General features: G+C 32.4%; 2 protein-coding genes across 2 annotated transcripts; both read right to left on the reverse strand.

Annotated features, from left to right (window-relative positions):
• Positions 1 to 803: 803 nt before the first annotated feature.
• LOC127068001 (uncharacterized) lies at positions 804 to 14,693 on the reverse strand. Its single transcript, XM_051003542.1, has 2 exons — positions 10,009 to 14,693; positions 804 to 1,457 (listed from the first exon to the last, which is right to left on the reverse strand). The coding sequence occupies exon 1, from the start codon at positions 14,442 to 14,444 to the stop codon at positions 12,297 to 12,299; it is 2,148 nt and encodes a 715-aa protein (XP_050859499.1). The 5' UTR covers positions 14,445 to 14,693; the 3' UTR covers positions 804 to 1,457; positions 10,009 to 12,296.
• LOC127068002 (receptor-type tyrosine-protein phosphatase mu) lies at positions 14,628 to 21,524 on the reverse strand. Its single transcript, XM_051003543.1, has 16 exons — positions 20,729 to 21,524; positions 19,356 to 19,456; positions 19,031 to 19,222; positions 18,645 to 18,915; positions 18,414 to 18,538; positions 18,252 to 18,339; positions 17,275 to 17,351; positions 17,009 to 17,143; positions 16,698 to 16,838; positions 16,449 to 16,609; positions 16,203 to 16,338; positions 15,827 to 16,076; positions 15,673 to 15,749; positions 15,327 to 15,566; positions 14,857 to 15,201; positions 14,628 to 14,777 (listed from the first exon to the last, which is right to left on the reverse strand). The coding sequence occupies exons 4-16, from the start codon at positions 18,910 to 18,912 to the stop codon at positions 14,697 to 14,699; spliced, it is 2,124 nt and encodes a 707-aa protein (XP_050859500.1). The 5' UTR covers positions 18,913 to 18,915; positions 19,031 to 19,222; positions 19,356 to 19,456; positions 20,729 to 21,524; the 3' UTR covers positions 14,628 to 14,696.
• Between the last annotated feature and the right edge of the window lie 155 nt (positions 21,525 to 21,679).

Genomic DNA, 21,679 nt, shown 5'->3' on the forward strand with positions numbered 1-21,679 from the left:
ACGCATTCTCCGCAAGTAATAGAGAAGAGTTAATACAAGTGCAATAATCGATCTATCATTCATTCAATAATCTACACGATTTGTATGGTTTCACAATCAAGTGGAGTGGTGGGGATACTCTGCCACTCGTGAAGAGATATAAGGCGGCCGACTTTGGTAATGGTCCAATCTTGCCACGAATTTCAACGAGTCTAAATCTCAACCCTCGCAGTACGCATGCTCCAGAAGTAAGAGAAAAGAGTTAATGTAAGTACATTAGTCGATCACTCATTCTTCAATAATTTATACGATTTGTATCGTTTTAGAATGGAGTGGTGTGGTGGGGATACTCTGGCACGCGTGAAGTGATAAAAGGGGATGGACTTTGACAGTGGGTGCAGTCTTGCCACGAATTTCAACCAGTCCACATCTCAATACTCGTAGTACACACGCCTCGTAAATAAAAGAGAAGAGTCAGTCTAATTGAAAATGTGCACATTGAGCTTAAACGAACATACCAAGTTCTCTCTTCACGACGAGTTACGGAAAGGGAATATTCGTTTTGCTTATAGTTCAACACTTTTCATTTTCATTTTATCTTACAAATATAAACGGACTTAAATCTAGAATTTTATTTTTCATAAATAATGTTAACAAACAAACACAGTTTCTTTTTTATGAAATGAAGCTATATTACCTAATTAGTATACATTTATATTTATTGCTTTCATATCTATAAATTATATACATTTATATTAATCGTATATATTTTCATTAAATAAATATTATAAAATAAATTGACTGCATAATAAATACAAAATAACTTTTCTATTTAATATATATATATTTTTTGAAACGTATATCTATATAGTAATTGAAACAATTATTTGTGATTAATTATTTTAGTCTCTTTTGGGTGGGACCCTTGGGAGGGGCCCTCGGGTGTGGGCCATTGAGCGGGCTGCCGTCTCGGCATCTGTTAGTGCTCTGTTTTTCTTTACCTCTGCTTCTCTTGTTTTCCTTTTCTTCTTCTCTTCTTCTTTAACCGTTTTTCTGTATCTGGTTAAATGTTCGAAAAATGAATCATCGAGGGTGCGATCGTCGTAAAATTCATTTATTCATCTATTATACAATTGTATGTATTCTGTGCATTCCTATTCATTGTAATATTTAGATTATATATATTTCTATTACATTATTCTTTTCTAGCAGTTATATATATTCTATTGTTTTCTTTTCTGTATATGTTTCTTTCATTTTTCATTACCCTTTTTCTGTTTCAGGTTAGATCATCGAGAGATCTACCATGGTGAAATTATATTTTTACAGGGATGTTATCGTCTACAATGGCTTGTTGTATATAATTTTAAATGTAATTTTTACATGTTTATCTTTTCTTGTTCTATTCTTTTTCTGTTTCAGATTAGGTGACCGTGGAACGGATCAACGAGGGACGTTTACACGGAAGTTAAAGGAACCTCTCTGCATGTAATATTTATTATATGCAGGGAGGGTATGTCTCCTTGCTTCCGTACGCGAATGTTAGGGAAAACACTCAGGCGCGTGACGGCCGGCACGCGCTTGGGTGTTCGCGATCGCGAGATTTAGTCCTACCGAGGACTTCGTTTTGATTTGTGAAATCGAAACAGACACGACCGGTCGTGTCTCGAGATGTCTGAAGCCGACGGTGTGGACAGTGGAGCAATCTGTAAGCGGGGTTTTATACATCTCCAGTTTGCTGAGAAGCCCGAAGCACCCGAAGCGGAAAGGCATCTCGGATCGCGGATTTTAGAGTAGAGTCCCCGTTAGTCCGTGGGTCCCCAAATGCAGCTACCTCCACGCGGTGGGACCTGGGTCGGTAGTACTTGCTGTAAAAAGATTTTTCGAAATCTATGTCTAAATAACATCTAAAATTTGTCACTGAATTATGTATATAATTATAAAACGCAAGTACTACCGGGCGAATGGCTGCATATTTCTATATTTTTCGAAAACCTTTCTGTTGTCTAATTTGAATGAGACGTTACATAAGTTACATTTTAAATTGTTAATTATATTTTCACAGATAAATAAATTGAACATAACAAGTTTCTAAATTAATTTTCTAACAGGACGCACAGAAAACTATTCTGTCGCCCTTATGTTCGCTGTCATTCTTATTAATGTTTATATACTTTCGATAACAATATACCTTTATTAGTTATGTTAATTATATACTTTTATTAATTTTATACTATTATTAATTATTATAATAACACACTTTTATTTATTATATTAATTATTTTTATTAACTTTTATTATTTATTAGTCTCGGTTGGGACCCTTGCCGGCCTTTGGGCGGGCTACTATTTCAGTATCTTTGCAGTGCTATTTTCCTTTTGTTCTAACGTTAACTTTTCTCTCTTTCTTTTTTCCTCCTCTTCTTCTATAACTGTTGTCAAAGTCACTTATAATGCCGGACAAATGGTAGCATATTTCAATATTTTTTCAATAACAGAAAATTATTTTTCATTTTGGAATTAAATTGTGAAGCGAGGGTCATTTTCTTCGTGAGTCAACAACAAAATCGGGTTATTGACCGACTTTGCCAATTACTAGTTCAGTTTCGCTTCGAATTTCGACGAGTTCACATCGTAGATTTCGCAGTACGCATTCTCCGCAGGTAATAGAGAAGAGTTAATACATGTGCAATAATGGATCAATAATTCATTCAATAATCTACACGATTTGTATGGTTTTACAATCAAGTGGAGTGGTGGGGATACTCTGCCAATCGTGAAGAGATATAAGGAGGCCAATTTTGACAGTAGGTCCAGTCTTGTCACGAATTTCAACGAGTCCACATCTCAATCCTCGCAGTACGCATGCTCCAGAAGTAAGAGAAAAGAGTTAATGTAAGTACATTAGTCGATCACTCATTCTTCAATAATTTATACGATTTGTATCGTTTTAGAATGGAGTGGTGTGGTGGGGATACTCTGGCACGCGTGAAGTGATAAAAGGGGATGGACTTTGACAGTGGGTGCAGTCTTGCCACGAATTTCAACGAGTACAAATCTCAATCCTCGCAGTACGCATTCTCCGCAAGTAATAGAGAAGAGTTAATACAAGTGCAATAATCGATCTATCATTCATTCAATAATCTACTCGATTTGTATGGTTTCACAATCAAGTGGAGTGGTGGGGATACACTGCCACTCGTGAAGAGATATAAGGAGGTCAATTTTGACAGTAGGTCCAGTCTTGTCACGAATTTCAACGAGTCCACATCTCAATACTCGTAGTACACACGCCTCGTAAATAAAAGAGAAGAGTCAGTCTAATTGAAAATGTGCACATTGAGCTTAAACGAACATACCAAGTTCTCTCTTTACGACGAATTACATAATGGGAATATTCGGTTAGCTTATAGTTCCACACTTTTCATTTTCATTTTATCTTATAAATATAAACGGAATTAAATTTAGAATTTTATTTTTCATAAATAATGTTAACAAACACACACAGTTTCTTTTTTATGAAATGAAGCTATATTACCTAATTAGTATACATTTATATTTATTGCTTTCATATCTATTAATTATATACATTTATATTAATCGTATATATTTTCATTAAATAAATATTATAAAATAAATTGACTGCATAATAAATACAAAATAACTTTTCTATTTAATATATATATATTTTTTTTGAAACGTATATCTATGTAGTAATTGAAACAATTATTTGTGATTAATTATTTTAGTCTCTTTTGGGTGGGACCCTTGGGAGGGGCCCTCGGGTGTGGGCCATTGAGCGGGCTGCCGTCTCGGCATCTGTTAGTGCTCTGTTTTTCTTTATCTCTACTTCTCTTGTTTTTCTTTTCTTCTTCTCTTCTTCTTTAACCGTTTTTCTGTATCTGGTTAAATGTTCGAAAAATGAATCATCGAGGGTGCGATCGTCGTAAAACTCATTTATTCATCTATTATACAATTCTATTTATCGTATACATTTCTATTTATTCTGTGCATTTCTATTCATTATAATATTTAGATTATTTATATTTCTATTACATTATTCTTTTCTAGCAGTTATATATATTCTATTGTTTTCTTTTCTGTATATGTTTCTCTCATTTTTCTTTACCCTTTTTCTGTTTCAGGTTAGATCATCGAGGGATCTACCATGGTGAAATTATATTTTTACAGGGATGTTATCGTCTACAATGGCTTGTTGTATATAATTTTAAATGTAATTTTTACATGTTTATCTTTTCTTGTTCTATTCTTGTTCTGTTTCAGATTAGGTGACCGTGGAACGGATCAACGAGGGACGTTTACACGGAAGTTAAAGGAACCTCTCTGCATGTAATATTTATTATATGCAGGGAGGGTATGTCTCCTTGCTTCCGTACGCGAATGTTAGGGAAAACACTCACGCGCGTGACGGCCGGCACGCGCTTGGGTGTTCGCGATCGCGAGATTTAGTCCTACCGAGGACTTCGTTTTGATTTGTGAAATCGAAACAGACACGACCGGTCGTGTCTCGAGATGTCTGAAGCCGACGGTGTGGACAGTGGAGCAATCTGTAAGCGGGGTTTTATACATCTCCAGTTTGCTGAGAAGCCCGAAGCTCCCGAAGCGGAAAGGCATCTCGGATCGCGGATTTTAGAGTAGAGTCCCCGTTAGTCCGTGGGTCCCCAAATGCAGCTACCTCCACGTGGTGGGACCTGGGTCGGTAGTACTTGTTGTAAATAGGTTTTTCGAAATCTAGGTCTAAATTACATCTAAAATCTGTCACTGAATTATGTATATAATTATAAAACGCAAGTACTACCGGGCGAATGGCTGCATATTTCTATATTTTTCGAAAAACCTTTCTGCTGTCTAATTTTAATGAGACGTTACATAAATTACATTTTAAATTGTTAATTATATTTCCACAGATAAATAAATTGAACATAACAAGTTTCTAAATTAATTTTCTAACAGGACGCACAGAAAACTATTCTGTCGCCCTTACGTTCGCTGTTATTCATATTTATTTTTATATAGTTTTGTTAACAATATACTTTTATTCATTATGTTAATTATATACTTTTATTAATTTTATACTTTTATTAATTATTATAATAACACACTTTTATTTATTATATAAATTATTTTTATTAACTTGTATTATTTATTCGTCTCGGTTGGGACCCTCGGCCTTCGAGTGCCGGCCTTGGGGAGAGTTACTATTTCAGTATCTTTGCAGTGCTACTTTCCTTTTGTTCTTACGTAAACTTTTCTCTCTTTCTTTTTTCCTCCTCTTCTTCTATAACTGTTGTCAAAGTCACTTATAATACCCGACAAATGGTAGCATATTTCAATGTTTTTTCAATAACAAACAATTATTTTTCGTTTTGGAATTAAATTGTGAAGCGAGGATCATTTTCTTCGTGAGTCAACAAAAAATTCGGATCATTGACCGACTTTGCCAATTACTAGTTCAGTTTCGCTTCGAATTTCGACGAGTTCACATCGTAGATTTCGCAGTACGCATTCTCCGCAAGTAATAGAGAAGAGTTAATACAAGTGCAATAATCGATCTATCATTCATTCAATAATCTACACGATTTGTATGGTTTCACAATCAAGTGGAGTGGTGGGGATACTCTGCCACTCGTGAAGAGATATAAGGCGGCCGACTTTGGTAATGGTCCAGTCTTGCCACGAATTTCAACGAGTCTAAATCTCAACCCTCGCAGTACGCATGCTCCAGAAGTAAGAGAAAAGAGTTAATGTAAGTACATTAGTCGATCACTCATTCTTCAATAATCTATACGATTTGTATCGTTTTAGAATGGAGTGGTGTGGTGGGGATACTCTGGCACGCGTGAAGTGATAAAAGGGGATGGACTTTGACAGTGGGTGCAGTCTTGCCACGAATTTCAACCAGTCCACATCTCAATACTCGTAGTACACACGCCTCGTAAATAAAAGAGAAGAGTCAGTCTAATTGAAAATGTGCACATTGAGCTTAAACGAACATACCAAGTTCTCTCTTTACCACGAATTACATAAAGGAAATATACGTTTAGCTTATAGTTCCACACTTTTCATTTTCATTTTATCTTATAAATATAAACGGAATTAAATTTAGAATTTTATTTTTCATAAATAATGTTAACAAACACACACAGTTCCTTTTTTATGAAATGAAGCTATATTACCTAATTAGTATACATTTCTATTTATTGCTTTTATATCTATTAATTATATACATTTATATTAATCGTATACATTTTCATTAATTAAATATTATAAAATAAATTGACTGCATAATAAATACAAAATAACTTTTCTATTTAATATATATATATTTTTTGAAACGTATATCTATGTAGTAATTGAAACAATTATTTGTGATTAATTATTTTAGTCTCTTTTGGGTGGGACCCTTGGGAGGGGCCCTCGGGTGTGGGCCATTGAGCGGGCTGCCGTCTCGGCATCTGTTAGTGCTCTCTTTCTCTTTATCTCTGCTTCTCTTGTTTTTCTTTTCTTCTTCTCTTCTTCTTTAACCGTTTTTCTGTATCTGGTTAAATGTTCGAAAAATGAATCATCGAGGGTGCGATCGTCGTAAAATTCATTTATTCATCTATTATACAATTGTATGTATTCTGTGCATTCCTATTCATTGTAATATTTAGATTATATATATTTCTATTACATTATTCTTTTCTAGCAGTTATATATATTCTATTGTTTTCTTTTCTGTATATGTTTCTTTCATTTTTCATTACCCTTTTTCTGTTTCAGGTTAGATCATCGAGAGATCTACCATGGTGAAATTATATTTTTACAGGGATGTTATCGTCTACAATGGCTTGTTGTATATAATTTTAAATGTAATTTTTACATGTTTATCTTTTCTTGTTCTATTCTTGTTCTGTTTCAGATTAGGTGACCGTGGAACGGATCAACGAGGGACGTTTACACGGAAGTTAAAGGAACCTCTCTGCATGTAATATTTATTATATGCAGGGAGGGTATGTCTCCTTGCTTCCGTACGCGAATGTTAGGGAAAACACTCAGGCGCGTGACGGCCGGCACGCGCTTGGGTGTTCGCGATCGCGAGATTTAGTCCTACCGAGGACTTCGTTTTGATTTGTGAAATCGAAACAGACACGACCGGTCGTGTCTCGAGATGTCTGAAGCCGACGGTGTGGACAGTGGAGCAATCTGTAAGCGGGGTTTTATACATCTCCAGTTTGCTGAGAAGCCCGAAGCTCCCGAAGCGGAAAGGCATCTCGGATCGCGGATTTTAGAGTAGAGTCCCCGTTAGTCCGTGGGTCCCCAAATGCAGCTACCTCCACGCGGTGGGACCTGGGTCGGTAGTACTTGCTGTAAAAAGATTTTTCGAAATCTATGTCTAAATTACATCTAAAATCTGTCACTGAATTTTGTATATAATTATAAAACGCAAGTACTACCGGGCGAATGGCTGCATATTTCTATATTTTTCGAAAACATTTCTGCTGTCTAATTTTAATGAGACGTTACATAAGTTACATTTTAAATTGTTAATTATATTTTCACAGATAAATAAATTGAACACAAGTTTCTAAATTAATTTTCTAACAGGACGCACAGAAAACTATTCTGTCGCCCTTACGTTCGCTGTCATTCTTATTTATTTTTATATAGTTTTGTTAACAATATACTTTTATTCCTTATGTTAATTATATACTTTTATTAATTTTGTACTTTTATTAATTATTATAATAACACACTTTTATTTATTATATTAATTATTTTTATTAACTTTTATTATTTATTAGTCTCGGTTGGGACCCTCGGCCTTCGAGTGCCGGCCTTGGGGAGAGTTACTATTTGAGTATCTTTGCAGTGCTACTTTCCTTTTGTTCTTACGTAAACCTTTCTCTCTTTCTTTTTTCCTCCTCTTCTTCTATAACTGTTGTCAAAGTCACTTATAATACCGGACAAATGGTAGCATATTTCAATGTTTTTTCAATAACAAACAATTATTTTTCGTTTTGGAATTAAATTGTGAAGCGAGGATCATTTTCTTCGTGAGTCAACAACAAAATCGGGTTATTGACCGACTTTGCCAATTACTAGTTCAGTTTCGCTTCGAATTTCGACGAGTTCACATCGTAGATTTCGCAGTACGCATTCTCCGCAAGTAATAGAGAAGAGTTAATACATGTGCAATAATGGATCAATCATTCATTCAATAATCTACACGATTTGTATGGTTTCACAATCAAGTGGAGTGGTGGGGATACTCTGTGAAGTGATAAAAGGTGATGGACTTTAACAGTTGGTGCAGTCTTGCCACGAATTTCAACGAGTACAAATCTCAATCCTCGCAGTACGCATTCTCCGCAAGTAATAAAGCAGAGTTAATCTAAGTACAAAAATCGATCAATCATTCATTCAATAATCTACACGATTTGTATGGTTTTAATTAAGTGGAGTGGTGGGGATACTCTGCCACTCGTGAAGAGATATAAGGAGGCCGATTTTGACAGTAGGTCCAGTCTTGTCACGAATTTCAACAAGTCCACATCTCAATCCTCGCAGTACGCATGCTCCAGAAGTAAGAGAAAAGAGTTAATGTAAGTACATTAGTCGATCACTCATTCTTCAATAATCTATACGATTTGTATCGTTTTAGAATCGAGTGGTGTGGTGGGGATACTCTGGCACGCGTGAAGTGATAAAAGGGGATGGACTTTGACAGTGGGTGCAGTCTTGCCACGAATTTCAACGAGTACAAATCTCAATCCTCGCAGTACGCATTCTCCGCAAGTAATAGAGAAGAGTTAATACAAGTGCAATAATCGATCTATCATTCATTCAATAATCTACACGATTTGTATGGTTTCACAATCAAGTGGAGTGGTGGGGATACTCTGCCACTCGTGAAGAGATATAAGGAGGTCAATTTTGACAGTAGGTCCAGTCTTGTCACGAATTTCAACCAGTCCACATCTCAATACTCGTAGTTCACACGCCTCGTAAATAAAAGAGAAGAGTCAGTCTAATTGAAAATGTGCACATTGAGCTTAAACGAACATACCAAGTTCTCTCTTTACCACGAATTACATAAAGGAAATATACGTTTAGCTTATAGTTCCACACTTTTCATTTTCATTTTATCTTATAAATATAAACGGAATTAAATTTAGAATTTTATTTTTCATAAATAATGTTAACAAACACACACAGTTTCTTTTTTATGAAATGAAGCTATATTACCTAATTAGTATACATTTATATTTATTGCTTTCATATCTATTAATTATATACATTTATATTAATCGTATACATTTTCATTAATTAAATATTATAAAATAAATTGACTGCATAATAAATACAAAATAACTTTTCTATTTAATATATATATATTTTTTGAAACGTATATCTATGTAGTAATTGAAACAATTATTTGTGATTAATTATTTTAGTCTCTTTTGGGTGGGACCCTTGGGAGGGGCCCTCGGGTGTGGGCCATTGAGCGGGCTGCCGTCTCGGCATCTGTTAGTGCTCTCTTTCTCTTTATCTCTGCTTCTCTTGTTTTTCTTTTCTTCTTCTCTTCTTCTTTAACCGTTTTTCTGTATCTGGTTAAATGTTCGAAAAATGAATCATGGAGGGTGCGATCGTCGTAAAATTCATTTATTCATCTATTATACAATTGTATGTATTCTGTGCATTCCTATTCATTGTAATATTTAGATTATATATATTTCTATTACATTATTCTTTTCTAGCAGTTATATATATTCTATTGTTTTCTTTTCTGTGTATGTTTCTTTCATTTTTCATTACCCTTTTTCTGTTTCAGGTTAGATCATCGAGAGATCTACCATGATGAAATTATATTTTTACAGGGATGTTATCGTCTACAATGGCTTGTTGTATATAATTTTAAATGTAATTTTTACATGTTTATCTTTTCTTGTTCTATTCTTTTTCTGTTTCAGATTAGGTGACCGTGGAACGGATCAACGAGGGACGCTTACACGGAAGTTAAAGGAACCTCTCTGCATGTAATATTTATTATATGCAGGGAGGGTATGTCTCCTTGCTTCCGTACGCGAATGTTAGGGAAAACACTCACGCGCGTGACGGCCGGCACGCGCTTGGGTGTTCGCGATCGCGAGATTTAGTCCTACCGAGGACTTCGTTTTGATTTGTGAAATCGAAACAGACACGACCGGTCGTGTCTCGAGATGTCTGAAGCCGACGGTGTGGACAGTGGAGCAATCTGTAAGCGGGGTTTTATACATCTCCAGTTTGCTGAGAAGCCCGAAGCACCCGAAGCGGAAAGGCATCTCGGATCGCGGATTTTAGAGTAGAGTCCCCGTTAGTCCGTGGGTCCCCAAATGCAGCTACCTCCACGTGGTGGGACCTGGGTCGGTAGTACTTGCTATAGAAAAGATTTTTCGAAATCTATGTCTAAATTATATCTAAAATCTGTAACTAAATTATATATATATATAATTATAAAACGCAAGTACTACCGGGCGAATGGCTGCATATTTCCGTGCTTTTGCAAAATGTTTTTTTTTCGTTTCTAACTGGACATTGAAGTACTCATATTGTGCAATGCTAATCATACTTTTGTTTACTATGTATAACACCATTTTGTATAATAATATTTTATAATTTGATATTTACTAATCGGTTATTTTATTACGTTGTAGTTACTTATAAACATATATAAATTTAATTAATTCAATTTCATTTAGTTTCCATGATCGTCAGAGAAGATGGAAAAATGTCGAAGTATGATTCGTTTAGTGTTTATCATCCTTCTACAGAAAAAATGCAGAATTTTATCATTTTTCGTTCGATAAATTTACAATTATTATTATAGTAACTTTGGTAACACTTCAACTTATCGTCATATTAGAAATAATAAATAATCGTTAGATGAATTATTTCTATGGTTATAATGTTTAAACAATAGTATATTCGCTTAAATATTACATAGCTTGTAATATACATTAAATATAAAATAATTTTACTTTATCTGATATCATAAAAAGGTAATTTTATTAAAAATAAACTTGAATACGAAAAAATATGATTGAATAAATAAATCTTAATTTATGTATTTCTGATAAATGAAAAACATTAAATACTTACATGATTTATATTCCGTGGTAGCATTACTTTTGGACACTCGATGTTCGAGGAGCATCAAATTCAAAGTAATAAATATTTGGAGGAAATTGTAAAAGTTATTTTTAAGTAAGAGACAATATAAAAAGTAAAAATCATTGATTTATGGTAAAAAATTTAAAAAGAATCCTAATATTTTACTGGATGGACTTTGTAATTAAAATACTTTAGTTTTATTTTATAAATAAAAAATAAAATGAAAAAGGAACAAGTTACTATTAGAATCTCTATACAAGTATTCATATTGACCCATCTTATTTCTATTAACAATTATCTTATTTACTTTCCATCGATATATTTACAGAACAATATTTCATTTCTGTTACAATAATATTTTTCTAACAATTTTATAAACACTTAAGCTACATTCTATATAAACACATCTTATCCAAGTCCTAATTCTCCTTCCTTATAATGATTAATAATCTTGTTAACTTTGGACTATTAAATATTTTGTTGGTCTGCAGTTTTTAACAAAAGAAATAATGTGTAATATAGACCAACATTTTACAAATATGTTCTTATTTTGTATAAGCAGTATAGAAAAATGATCCGATCCTTGCCTTGATGAAAGTGACACATGAAAAGCCAATTATTACTATAAACAATTTGCTATATCTATACATACATTTGAAAAATTATTCATTGTTAAAAATATGTGTGTGTGCGCGCACGCACACATCATGTAACATATATACAAGGCAAGGCACCTCAAAAATCATTGACAAAATGATACAAGTTATATTACACATACTTTTTTGTATATATTTTAGTATTGTACCACTTTCATTTTTGACAGTGTTTAAGGGATCATGCTATTCATTATATTTATGTCCATTATTATCAAAAGCTCGATCAAAAAGGATTGTAATCCTGTCCAATTTTATGAATTCTGCGTAATATTTATTGTAGAAACCAATAATACAATCCACATCGAATGTCCGTTATATCCTGTACAGCATTAGAAATAAGTGTTAAATTTGTTACCATTAGTATAGCTAAACAATAGTGAAACAGTTTAATTAAAACATGATTCACTATATACGTAAGGCTCCTGTCCCTGGCATTGTACATTTTTAATGCAAACACAATGTGTTTTTATTATGGAACATTATCTACAAGTAGATCTACATACATGCATTATAAAGGAAAGCATTTGGTCCGCTTTTGCTCAATAACTGACTGGTAGTCAACCTTAGAACCAAGGGTAAAGTTCTCTAATTTTGTATCTTCTTCAGCAGAGACTATGCTCAATTGTTTTTCAGCGCAATTCGGCACTGTTTTAGATGATACAATCTCGTAAAAATCATTGGTCCGTCCCTGAATTTGTACCATTTTCTGAGAGCTACTTTCTTTTTGAAACATAGGATTAGCAACCTTTATTTCAAGACAATGATTGTGTTTTGCCTTTGTTGCTTGTTTTATTTTCATATCCATCTCTTTCTGTTCTTGTACATTCCTTTTCTCTAAAGGTACATTAAAAATATCCGATAGGTAGAATTTAGAATCTACTTCAGTCTGTGAAGTTAAATCCTTTGCAGTGGTTAAAGAAATTGCTTTAGAATCTGTTTGCTGTTTTTCTTTAAGAACATGATCTAATGGGAAATATGTTTTTTTACATTGAACTGATCCTATTAACTTCGAAAGTTGTTCTTTCCTTTCGTTTTGTCTATTTGTGCTTAGTTCGCTCCTTTCACTTGCAATATACTGTCCGCTACTTTCATGTCTTACTGTTTCTTTTTTATTTAAAAAAATCTGTTTTGGTATTTGAACAAACGTTTTGTCTACTTTAGAAAATTTCTCCCAAGAAGGTATATTCAGTAAACTGCTTACTTTGCGTAATTCATTAAACATATCTAACGTGTCTTGCAAAGGTTCAAAAAAAATTTGCCATTTTTGACACTTCGAGGTTGTATTTCTAACTATTCTTTGATCTTCTAAACGACTGATTTCTTTCTGTTTTTTTAGAGCGGTTATTTGTTGATATTCTTTTACATTGCTTGATGTATTTATTAATAGAGAGTTTGAAATGCTCTCTTTCAAATTTGGTGTACTTCCGCCAATTTTTAAACTTGTACAAATACAATCAATCGTTGAATGAGTTATACATTTTTTTATTTCTTGTTGTTTCTTAGAAAAGCTACTCCACCTATCTAATTCTGTGAATGAAGAACCTACATACTTACTAGAAGAAACACTTTGTTCATTTATGATTACTTTGTGTTTTATTAATGTATCTATACTATTGAATCGTTGTTGCATGCTAAATTTTGAATTATTCGTTATCATATCTTTCACTAACGACGAACAAGATCCGGTATCGATTATGTTATCTAATGAAGCTCTTCGATAATTTCGAAGAGGTGTCTTTCGAGAGAAAGCTGTATCTAAATCGTCTGTTTCAAAGGAATGTATTGTCACAGAAGAACTTTGACCTATATCAGAATATCTTCTAATAGGTAACTCCATCGTTTTAGACTTTTTCAATTGTTTCTCTTGCTGATTATTAGTTTGTTCAACCCTAGTTTGAACATCTGTTGTTGTTTCGCTAATACTTTTAAAATTAACAACAGAATTTCCTGTAACATGCGTCGTATCAAAGATAAATTTTTTCAAAGAACTGATTTTATTTAAAGTAGGTTGTTCGAGAACTTTTCTTGATCTAGTTTTCTGAAAGCAAGGTTTACGAATGGTGCCAAGATTTGGCGACAACTTTATTAAAAATGGCATTTCCTCGGTTTTCGATTTTCCAAATTTCTTCATTAATGGTCGATTTTTATTCTTATCCTGTGGACGTCTTTTAAATGAACGTTGATTAAGTCGATCGTGATCGTGATTATAAGAATTTCTCGACTTATTTTTTGATTTTAATTTTTTACATTCTGTATATGGCAATAAAGAAGCCTCTGTTATTTTTATTGTATCGGACGGATTAAATTCTTGATTTGGACAAGTCTCATCTAACAATGCGATTGCATCAACTAAATCCATGTAAGCCTTTCTAGGCGTGACACCGATTGATTCTATTTGCGGAGTATCTGTTTCAACACTACTATCCTTTTTTGAAATTAACTTAAGTTTGAATTCTTTAGTAACGTGTGAGCTTGAGGAGTCGAAGTTTCGATGAACCATATATTCTGACGAGCTGTTTGGGATAGAGAAGTTCTCATGGTACCACGGTGTGATATCAAGGTTTTCTGGTCTAGCAGCACGTCCCGATGAAATTATCCTATCCTTTGTTATATTTTTATTAGTGATATTTGCACATTCTTCTAATGATTTCAACATAGACCTATTCCATAGTATTTTTTGTTCTGCAGCACTTTCTGTGACCTTCAATTCTTTGCTGTTTGGCGTTGCATGAAATGTAGAACCGTTTGACAACTCCGGCAATATCACTTTTGTAGTTTCATAAACAATATGTCCTTGAGCACAAGGTAAAATTGGTTCACCATCCGTTGAAGCTTCTTCTGGTGTTAATGGTAGCGCTGCACCACGACCAAATTCTATGAACCACAGCTCGTCCCCCAACTCGCTTTCTCACTTTTTTTCGTTCATATCTTTATTCAAATAATGCAGCACATAATGTAGAACTAAGTCGTAGCAATACTTATACTCTGTCTAAAAAGAAAAATCACGCAAAATTTATATTGTTATCGTTGTGTTATCTTATAATTTCTTGATATGTATTAATGCCAACCATATTCTCTATTAGCTGAGGCCGATGTCTACGCACTGTTTTCACAGCTTGAAATATATCTACCTCGCCGTGTTGTATTACTTGTTCTATACATGCATTGGCAGCACAATAAACACCACAACGACTTCTTCCATCAGGAGACACGACTGCTACTGGACCATAATCCGTTCTTTGTCTCCAGCGTTCGACCATATTCATTAATTCTACTAAGCTATTTGTAGATGTTGGTACTTTATGGCCCATAGGCCAACACGTTAATTGAAATAATTGAACTGTTTTTGGAGGTGCTTTCACTCCTGCCATTAACTCAGGTAATGAAATAATTTTTTTATTTATTCTAAATACCTGTAGTACATATAATAATGTATATAAATATAAAGAAATGAGTTGTATATAATATAACAAAGATATTTCGCTTCAAAACTACGCCAGAAAATATAATTTATGAGTGAGATATTTATTATGCTTACCCAAGTTTTAATATTCGTATAATGATTATGACTAATATGATCAATAGTAAATACAGGACCATATTTTTTGGAATGCCTTCCATCGGGCCAAAAACTTGGAAAATTTGTAGAACCCTGAGGTGGTACACATAATACAACAACTGCTGCACATTCATAATCATAAACCAAAGACCAAAATTCACCACATGTATTTCGTAGAGGCCACTCAGTAACAATGTATTCTCTTGGTTTTGTGTAGCCCTATTACAAGTTATGATAATTATAGATTAATAGAAAAAAATTAACAAAAAAAGGAATAACAAAGATATATAGATGTAATATATAAAAAAGTTAATTTTAAACTTACATCCACAAAGACAGCATTTATATAATCTGTGAAATTGTTCCCTTGGAAACTAGTAAGATATGGTCGAAAGTTATCAGCTAAAGTAAAAGAAATGAATATTTAAAGTAATTTATAAAATATAACATGTTTGATATTTCTTTTTATAAAAACTTACGTGGTACAACCAAAACATCTCTATTCTTTTCACGATTATCAGCTCTGTGTCCTCCTGCACAATCTCCGATCGTAAATCGTGGAGTTTGTTTACATATTTGTTGATATTCTCGTAAATACTCGTTCATTTTAGTAATGGGATTTTTTATACCTTTTTGTTTCAAACGTAGCGATAATTCCGAAACTGGAAACCATGAAGTACCACATATTACAAATTCTTCCAATGTGTCATATACAAATTTGTACTGTTCCTGTAAAAATATATTTCAGTTGCTTTTACTACGAGTCAGATTATTTTTATATGAAGTTAATTAAATGAATTAGTGTATATATTACTTTCTTTTTTTTTTTGTGTGTGTGAAGATGATTTTACATACCAAATTTTCTATCAGTCCTCTTCTACTTTGTCTCAACTTTTTTAAATATCCAAATACATCAAAGGCATCTTCTTCTTCAGCTAACTCCATATTAGCATCTATTGCAAGATACACTCCTGATCGACCACCACCATCACTTTAATTGTGAAGAGAAAATAATCATAAAGAATATAAAAAAGTTTAATGTAAAATAAAAAAGTTCTTAATAATTTTCTACATAGTAATATAACGTGTGTGAAGACTTACTTGCAATGAACTACCATAGGACCTGATTCATTTTTTATAGTAGATCCGACAACTGCTCTAACACGACGACGAAATTCTAACACTGCGTTACCAAAGGGACATGTATGAGAGTGCCATTCTGTATAATGAAATTGTAATAATGTTCTCTCTTCACAAATTTCCTAAAAATATTAAAATGTCAAGCTTTTATTTTAGTAAAATATCTTATGCAAATTATACATTATCAGATAATATAATACTATACATTACATTGCTTTCATCCTTTTTATAAAGTTTTATTGTACGTATATGAAAATTGGCTAATTGCTCTTCCTGTAATATTGAAACTCCAATACCTCCATATTCTTCATCCTTCTCTTTACTTGCTGGCCAATATTGGACGCACATGACCTGCAAAATTGTTACACAATACTGCAGAAATTATGATTAGATAAATTACAACATGAAATGTTATGTTGTAATATGTCTTTAACATGTCTTATATTGCAGTATGTCTTATATTATCCATTTTTCTTAAACCTACTTTTGTAATAATTAAATTTAATCAAATACTGACTTACTCGTATGAAATCAAAAGTTTTTGTAAGCATAACTATACAAGATGCTTTTTCTTGCCAAACCATTCGCCAAAATTCTGTTACAGTATTTTCCATAGGACCTTGAGTCACGATATAAGCATTTGGTTTCAAGATACTCTAAAATATAAAATGAAACAATAAAAGTTAATGCAATTTTGACAAAAAATTTAAATGTTAATCAAATTAATCTTTCATTGTATTTAATGCTCAGTTTTAATGTATCAAGCTAAAACACTGAAAATACTTACATCTACATAAGATGCATTAACATAGTCAGAATCTGTTTCACCCTCTATTGTATCCAAAACCACTCTATTATAGTCATCTGTAAACAATTGTGATTATTATAATAAAACAATTATGAAGAGTAAATCAAGATATAGGATAAATTTGCAATCATGTTATTATGACAATATTTTATAAGGAAGATTTCTAGTATATTAAAAATAGAATTTGAAACAAAGAAAAATTGAAGGCAAATAAATAAAATTAGAAAATCAAGAGAAATATTTATCTTATTTATGTTTTATACAAGAAATAAAATTTGCATTCATTGTAAAAATTCAAAAAAATTAGGTCATATGCAATAATTTGCAAAACATCAATATCTACACATCACCAACTGCAACGAATAGTCATAACGCATTTACTAAGAGTATACTAACTTACCAGCAACAGCTAGTGATAGCACTAACCGTTTTGTAGTTGGCGTGTCTTCATTGGCAGGCACTAGTGTAGGAGTTAGATCCATATAATGGGATCTGAATTCAGTGTAGGATCCGGATTCGAATATTCGGTATCCGGATTCGAGCTGTCGTGTTATGTATTTATCTGGATGTCAAGGAATCCGAATATCCTCAAATCTGGATCCCACGAAGAGTCCTAGTACAGTCTAATATTTTATAAGTTTAAACATGTCAACCACCATTGCATAAAAAAAGCTTATAAAAAATATTTTCTAAAGTACAAAAGCGCATATTTCAAAGCATTAAAACGTTCCTGTATCATAAAACAATCTCTGCTTAAATGTCATGACAGAAATTTAGATAGAATTTGAAGCTTAAAAAATCACACAATATTAAAACAAACAGAATTAGTTCTTTTGTTGAAACAAAACATTTCAACATTGACAATAACCACTAACTATCACTTCAGTTTAAATAATGTAAAACAATTTATTTTTTGACAGTACAACACTCTTATAATTGATATGATTTATACTTACATGGAATACATTTCTGGTTTTGATTCTTTTCTTTATTCACTGGTTTTATAGCATGTCTACATGAATGTGATTCTACCTTTGCTGCTGTCTGTCAAATTTAAAACGAATAATATTTTTAACATATATTTAATCAAGAAAGTAAATTAAAATATTATTTCTTACTTGAAATTCTACACGATATAAAACTGGAAACTTTCTTCGAAGCTCACAAAGCTTTGGAAATTGTGAAAGTTCAGTTGGTGCTGTAGGTAATGTAGTGCTCATACTACTACTAAGTTCTTCTGTCGCTAAACAGATAAAAATGACATTGACTTTTGGATTCTTTGTTTTTATTATTTAATTTATATGCAAATAATATACATTCAAATATATTGATTGAAAAAAAGAACTTACCAAAAGAAATGAGGCCACTGTTTAACATTGATAATTTAATTTGACTTGGAATGGAGACCAAGCTATGTCCAGGATTTAAATGACGTTTTCTAGGTGGCTTTTCTGGTGCTCTAGGAGCACTTCTACTTCTACTGTGATGATGTTTTCTATGTGTATGGGAATGAGAATGAGAACCACTAGCAATTGAAGTGGCTCCTGTACGATCAGAGCAAATACTGCTCAAACCCAGGACACCACCACCAGTCGATTGTGTTCTTAAAGATGACATTTTCTGAAATGATAATATTACTACTGCAATATTATATATATCATTTTTACATGATATATTTGTAAATATTTAAAACATTAAAAATATTATCAATATAAATTTTTAAAATTTAAATTACCTGGTAATTATTATATATAGCCAATAAACAATATATGTCAAACTGTCTGCAGCTTTATAGAACTATTCCTTCCAAAGATCCATCGTTAATTTTTTTATAGTAACAAATCTGTTTAAAAATCCTTATGTCATATATATATTATCAACATTATGTTAGATTGTTTGTAATTTTTCATTTCAGATTTGAAACAACCTAATAACAAATGATAAAATCTACAAAAATAATCAAATATAACAAAGGGATTATTCTTAAATATATAGAATGAAAAGAAATAAACATATTACATAAATTGATCACAATGTATCGATAGTAGAATAATTCTTACTTGTTTTAGTTAAAGTTTGCGATTTCCGTTTAGATATATTCCAATATATTGTCTTTTGACTTTTCAATAAATACGCACGTAAAATCCAAAAAATTGTAAATCTACAAAGATCAAAGATGTTGATTTTTTTAATTGCATTAATGGTCTTATGAAAACTATTTTTCGTATAATTAAATTAATAAAAATTAATAACAAATTATAATCATAAAACTATTATCCAACATACATTACACATTTTTTAAATTTTAATGATAAAGTACTATTATCAAACATTATAATATAAATTATTGAAGATCTATTTCTATTAATTAATTTCTTAAAATAAGACAGGAAAAAAAATTATTTCATACATAACATAACATGTGTCATTTGATACATGACATACAAAGACGAATGAATTCGAATAAATGACTACTCGGTAGTGGCTCCCTCATTTCAACGATAGGTTTCATAGAAAGGCGCGAAAACGAATTATTAACCTTGATATTAGAAATAATTCAATAAAGAAAAAATTTCTTCCCGTCTTATTTTTTTCTTTTAAATTAATTTTTCAAATACAACAGTTACTTCATATGAACATATCGTTCAATGCAGTTATAATTTATAATTTTGTTACATTTCTTCGCGTATAGAAAACTAAATCAATATAAACAATAAATGTGAATATATATATATATACACACACATATATATATATATGTATATATAATTGTATATTAAATAAATGCACACATTCTTTCTTTTTTTGTATTATTTAAAAAATATAAACGCATAAAATTCATTGCAATTCTGTAAAAATAATAATTGTAATTGTTATAACTTTGATCTGATTTTCAATCGAATTCTTATAAAAATGATTTGTCGTTTTTCTCGACGAAATTAAATTCGATAGATATTTTTTATTCGATTCATCGTTCTACACAGTGATATTCCATACCGAAGGTTAAGCGTCTTCCGCTAAGAATATAAATATAAAAATAAACTCATGCCATCTCTGTCGAAACTCTGTTTCGACCAGAGCACCGTCGACATTCATTAGTTTTATGTAAAAAAATTTTTTTTTTATTTTCTTTTTCTTTCTTTTTTTTTTTTTAATATAGTCATTCAAGAAATATGTCATGCTTTTTCAATTGATAATCTTTAAAGAATGTTTCAGTGATTATAATATAAAAAAAAAGAAAGAACAAAAAATAAAAAACAATTAATGATAATGATATATACATATCACATGTATGTATGATGTGCTATATATACTATTATACAATGTCATTGCAATATCTTTTTATGCATATATATTGAATAATAAAAACTCGATAGGATCATCATCGATCGATAGTAGAAACAAACGATAATGTCGTTAAAAATCGACATACCATAACCGTGATTCTCGTTGATATATCGAAGATTCAACCGGCGCCAAATGCGGACATATTCCCCGCGTGTCTCTTCTTCTCAGATGATAGAGAAATTATTCGATCTTTTTATCCAAAGTAAATCTCATAAAAAGCACGATAAAATTTGATCTTGATAGAGGATGAAGGATAGGAAGAAACTAAAAAGGAATGGTATAAGTAACAATTTCGATTTTCCGAACGATCTCACTCTTATTCGCGAACGGTCGATGACGAGAGATGACGGTGGGCGTTAATATAAACTCGAATATTAATATATCATGTTTGAGAGAGAGAAAGAAGCATGGATAAGTTCGTAGAAAAAGTATATATATACGAAAAGGTAACATCCAAAAAAGAAGACGTCTCTTTCACTTATAATTTTATGTTTGATTCGCGATTAGGATATTCGATTCGGTAGGTTAATAATTGTCCCTTGAGAATTTGTAGGATTTAGATTATTCATCCAAATTATTTGTGTATTTTTCCGGTGATCGTTAATCGCAATAGAGAGAATTTCCCTAAAAGATTCGCGATAACGAGGAATAAGTGTAAAGAAGAAATAGAAGGAAGAATAGACGACAAATCCAAGGACGACGAAGATGAATTAATACGAATAGAAAGAGAACAATGAAAAGCGCGAGGATAACGACGGCGATCACGTTTCCGAGTGCGAGGTCGATGACAGACTGACACAGAGCGACGCGACAACCGTTGACGGTGAGTTGTATTACTCTAACAAGGAATCGAGAGCTATCGGGGTGGCTACGATCTCCGAGTGAATGTAGACTGTTGAGGGGAAAGGGGTATAAGGGTGGGAGGGGTGGGGATTATTCAGTGGTAAAACGGTGGAGCCGGCAGTGGAGCGGTGGTAGTGCTGCCGATGGCGCCGTCGATGTCGACGTCGATGTCGGTGTTATAGCGCCAGGCTTA

Source organism: Vespula vulgaris, chromosome 12 (assembly GCF_905475345.1).
Source record: "Vespula vulgaris chromosome 12, iyVesVulg1.1, whole genome shotgun sequence".
Lineage (NCBI taxonomy): Eukaryota > Metazoa > Arthropoda > Insecta > Hymenoptera > Vespidae > Vespula > Vespula vulgaris.

Bases quoted from the DNA above. Each gene is read 5' to 3' on its own strand.
- LOC127068001 (XM_051003542.1), bottom strand. From the start codon at position 14,444: ATGTTGAAATCATTAGAAGAATGTGCAAATATCACTAATAAAAATATA.
- LOC127068002 (XM_051003543.1), bottom strand. From the start codon at position 18,912: ATGTCATCTTTAAGAACACAATCGACTGGTGGTGGTGTCCTGGGTTTG. The intron at 17,352-18,251 runs GTAAGTATAAAT...AATTGTTTACAG, and splicing joins AAACCAGAAATGTATTCCAT to ATGACTATAATAGAGTGGTT. The intron at 15,750-15,826 runs GTAAGTTTTTAT...CTTTTACTTTAG, and splicing joins AGATGTTTTGGTTGTACCAC to CTGATAACTTTCGACCATAT.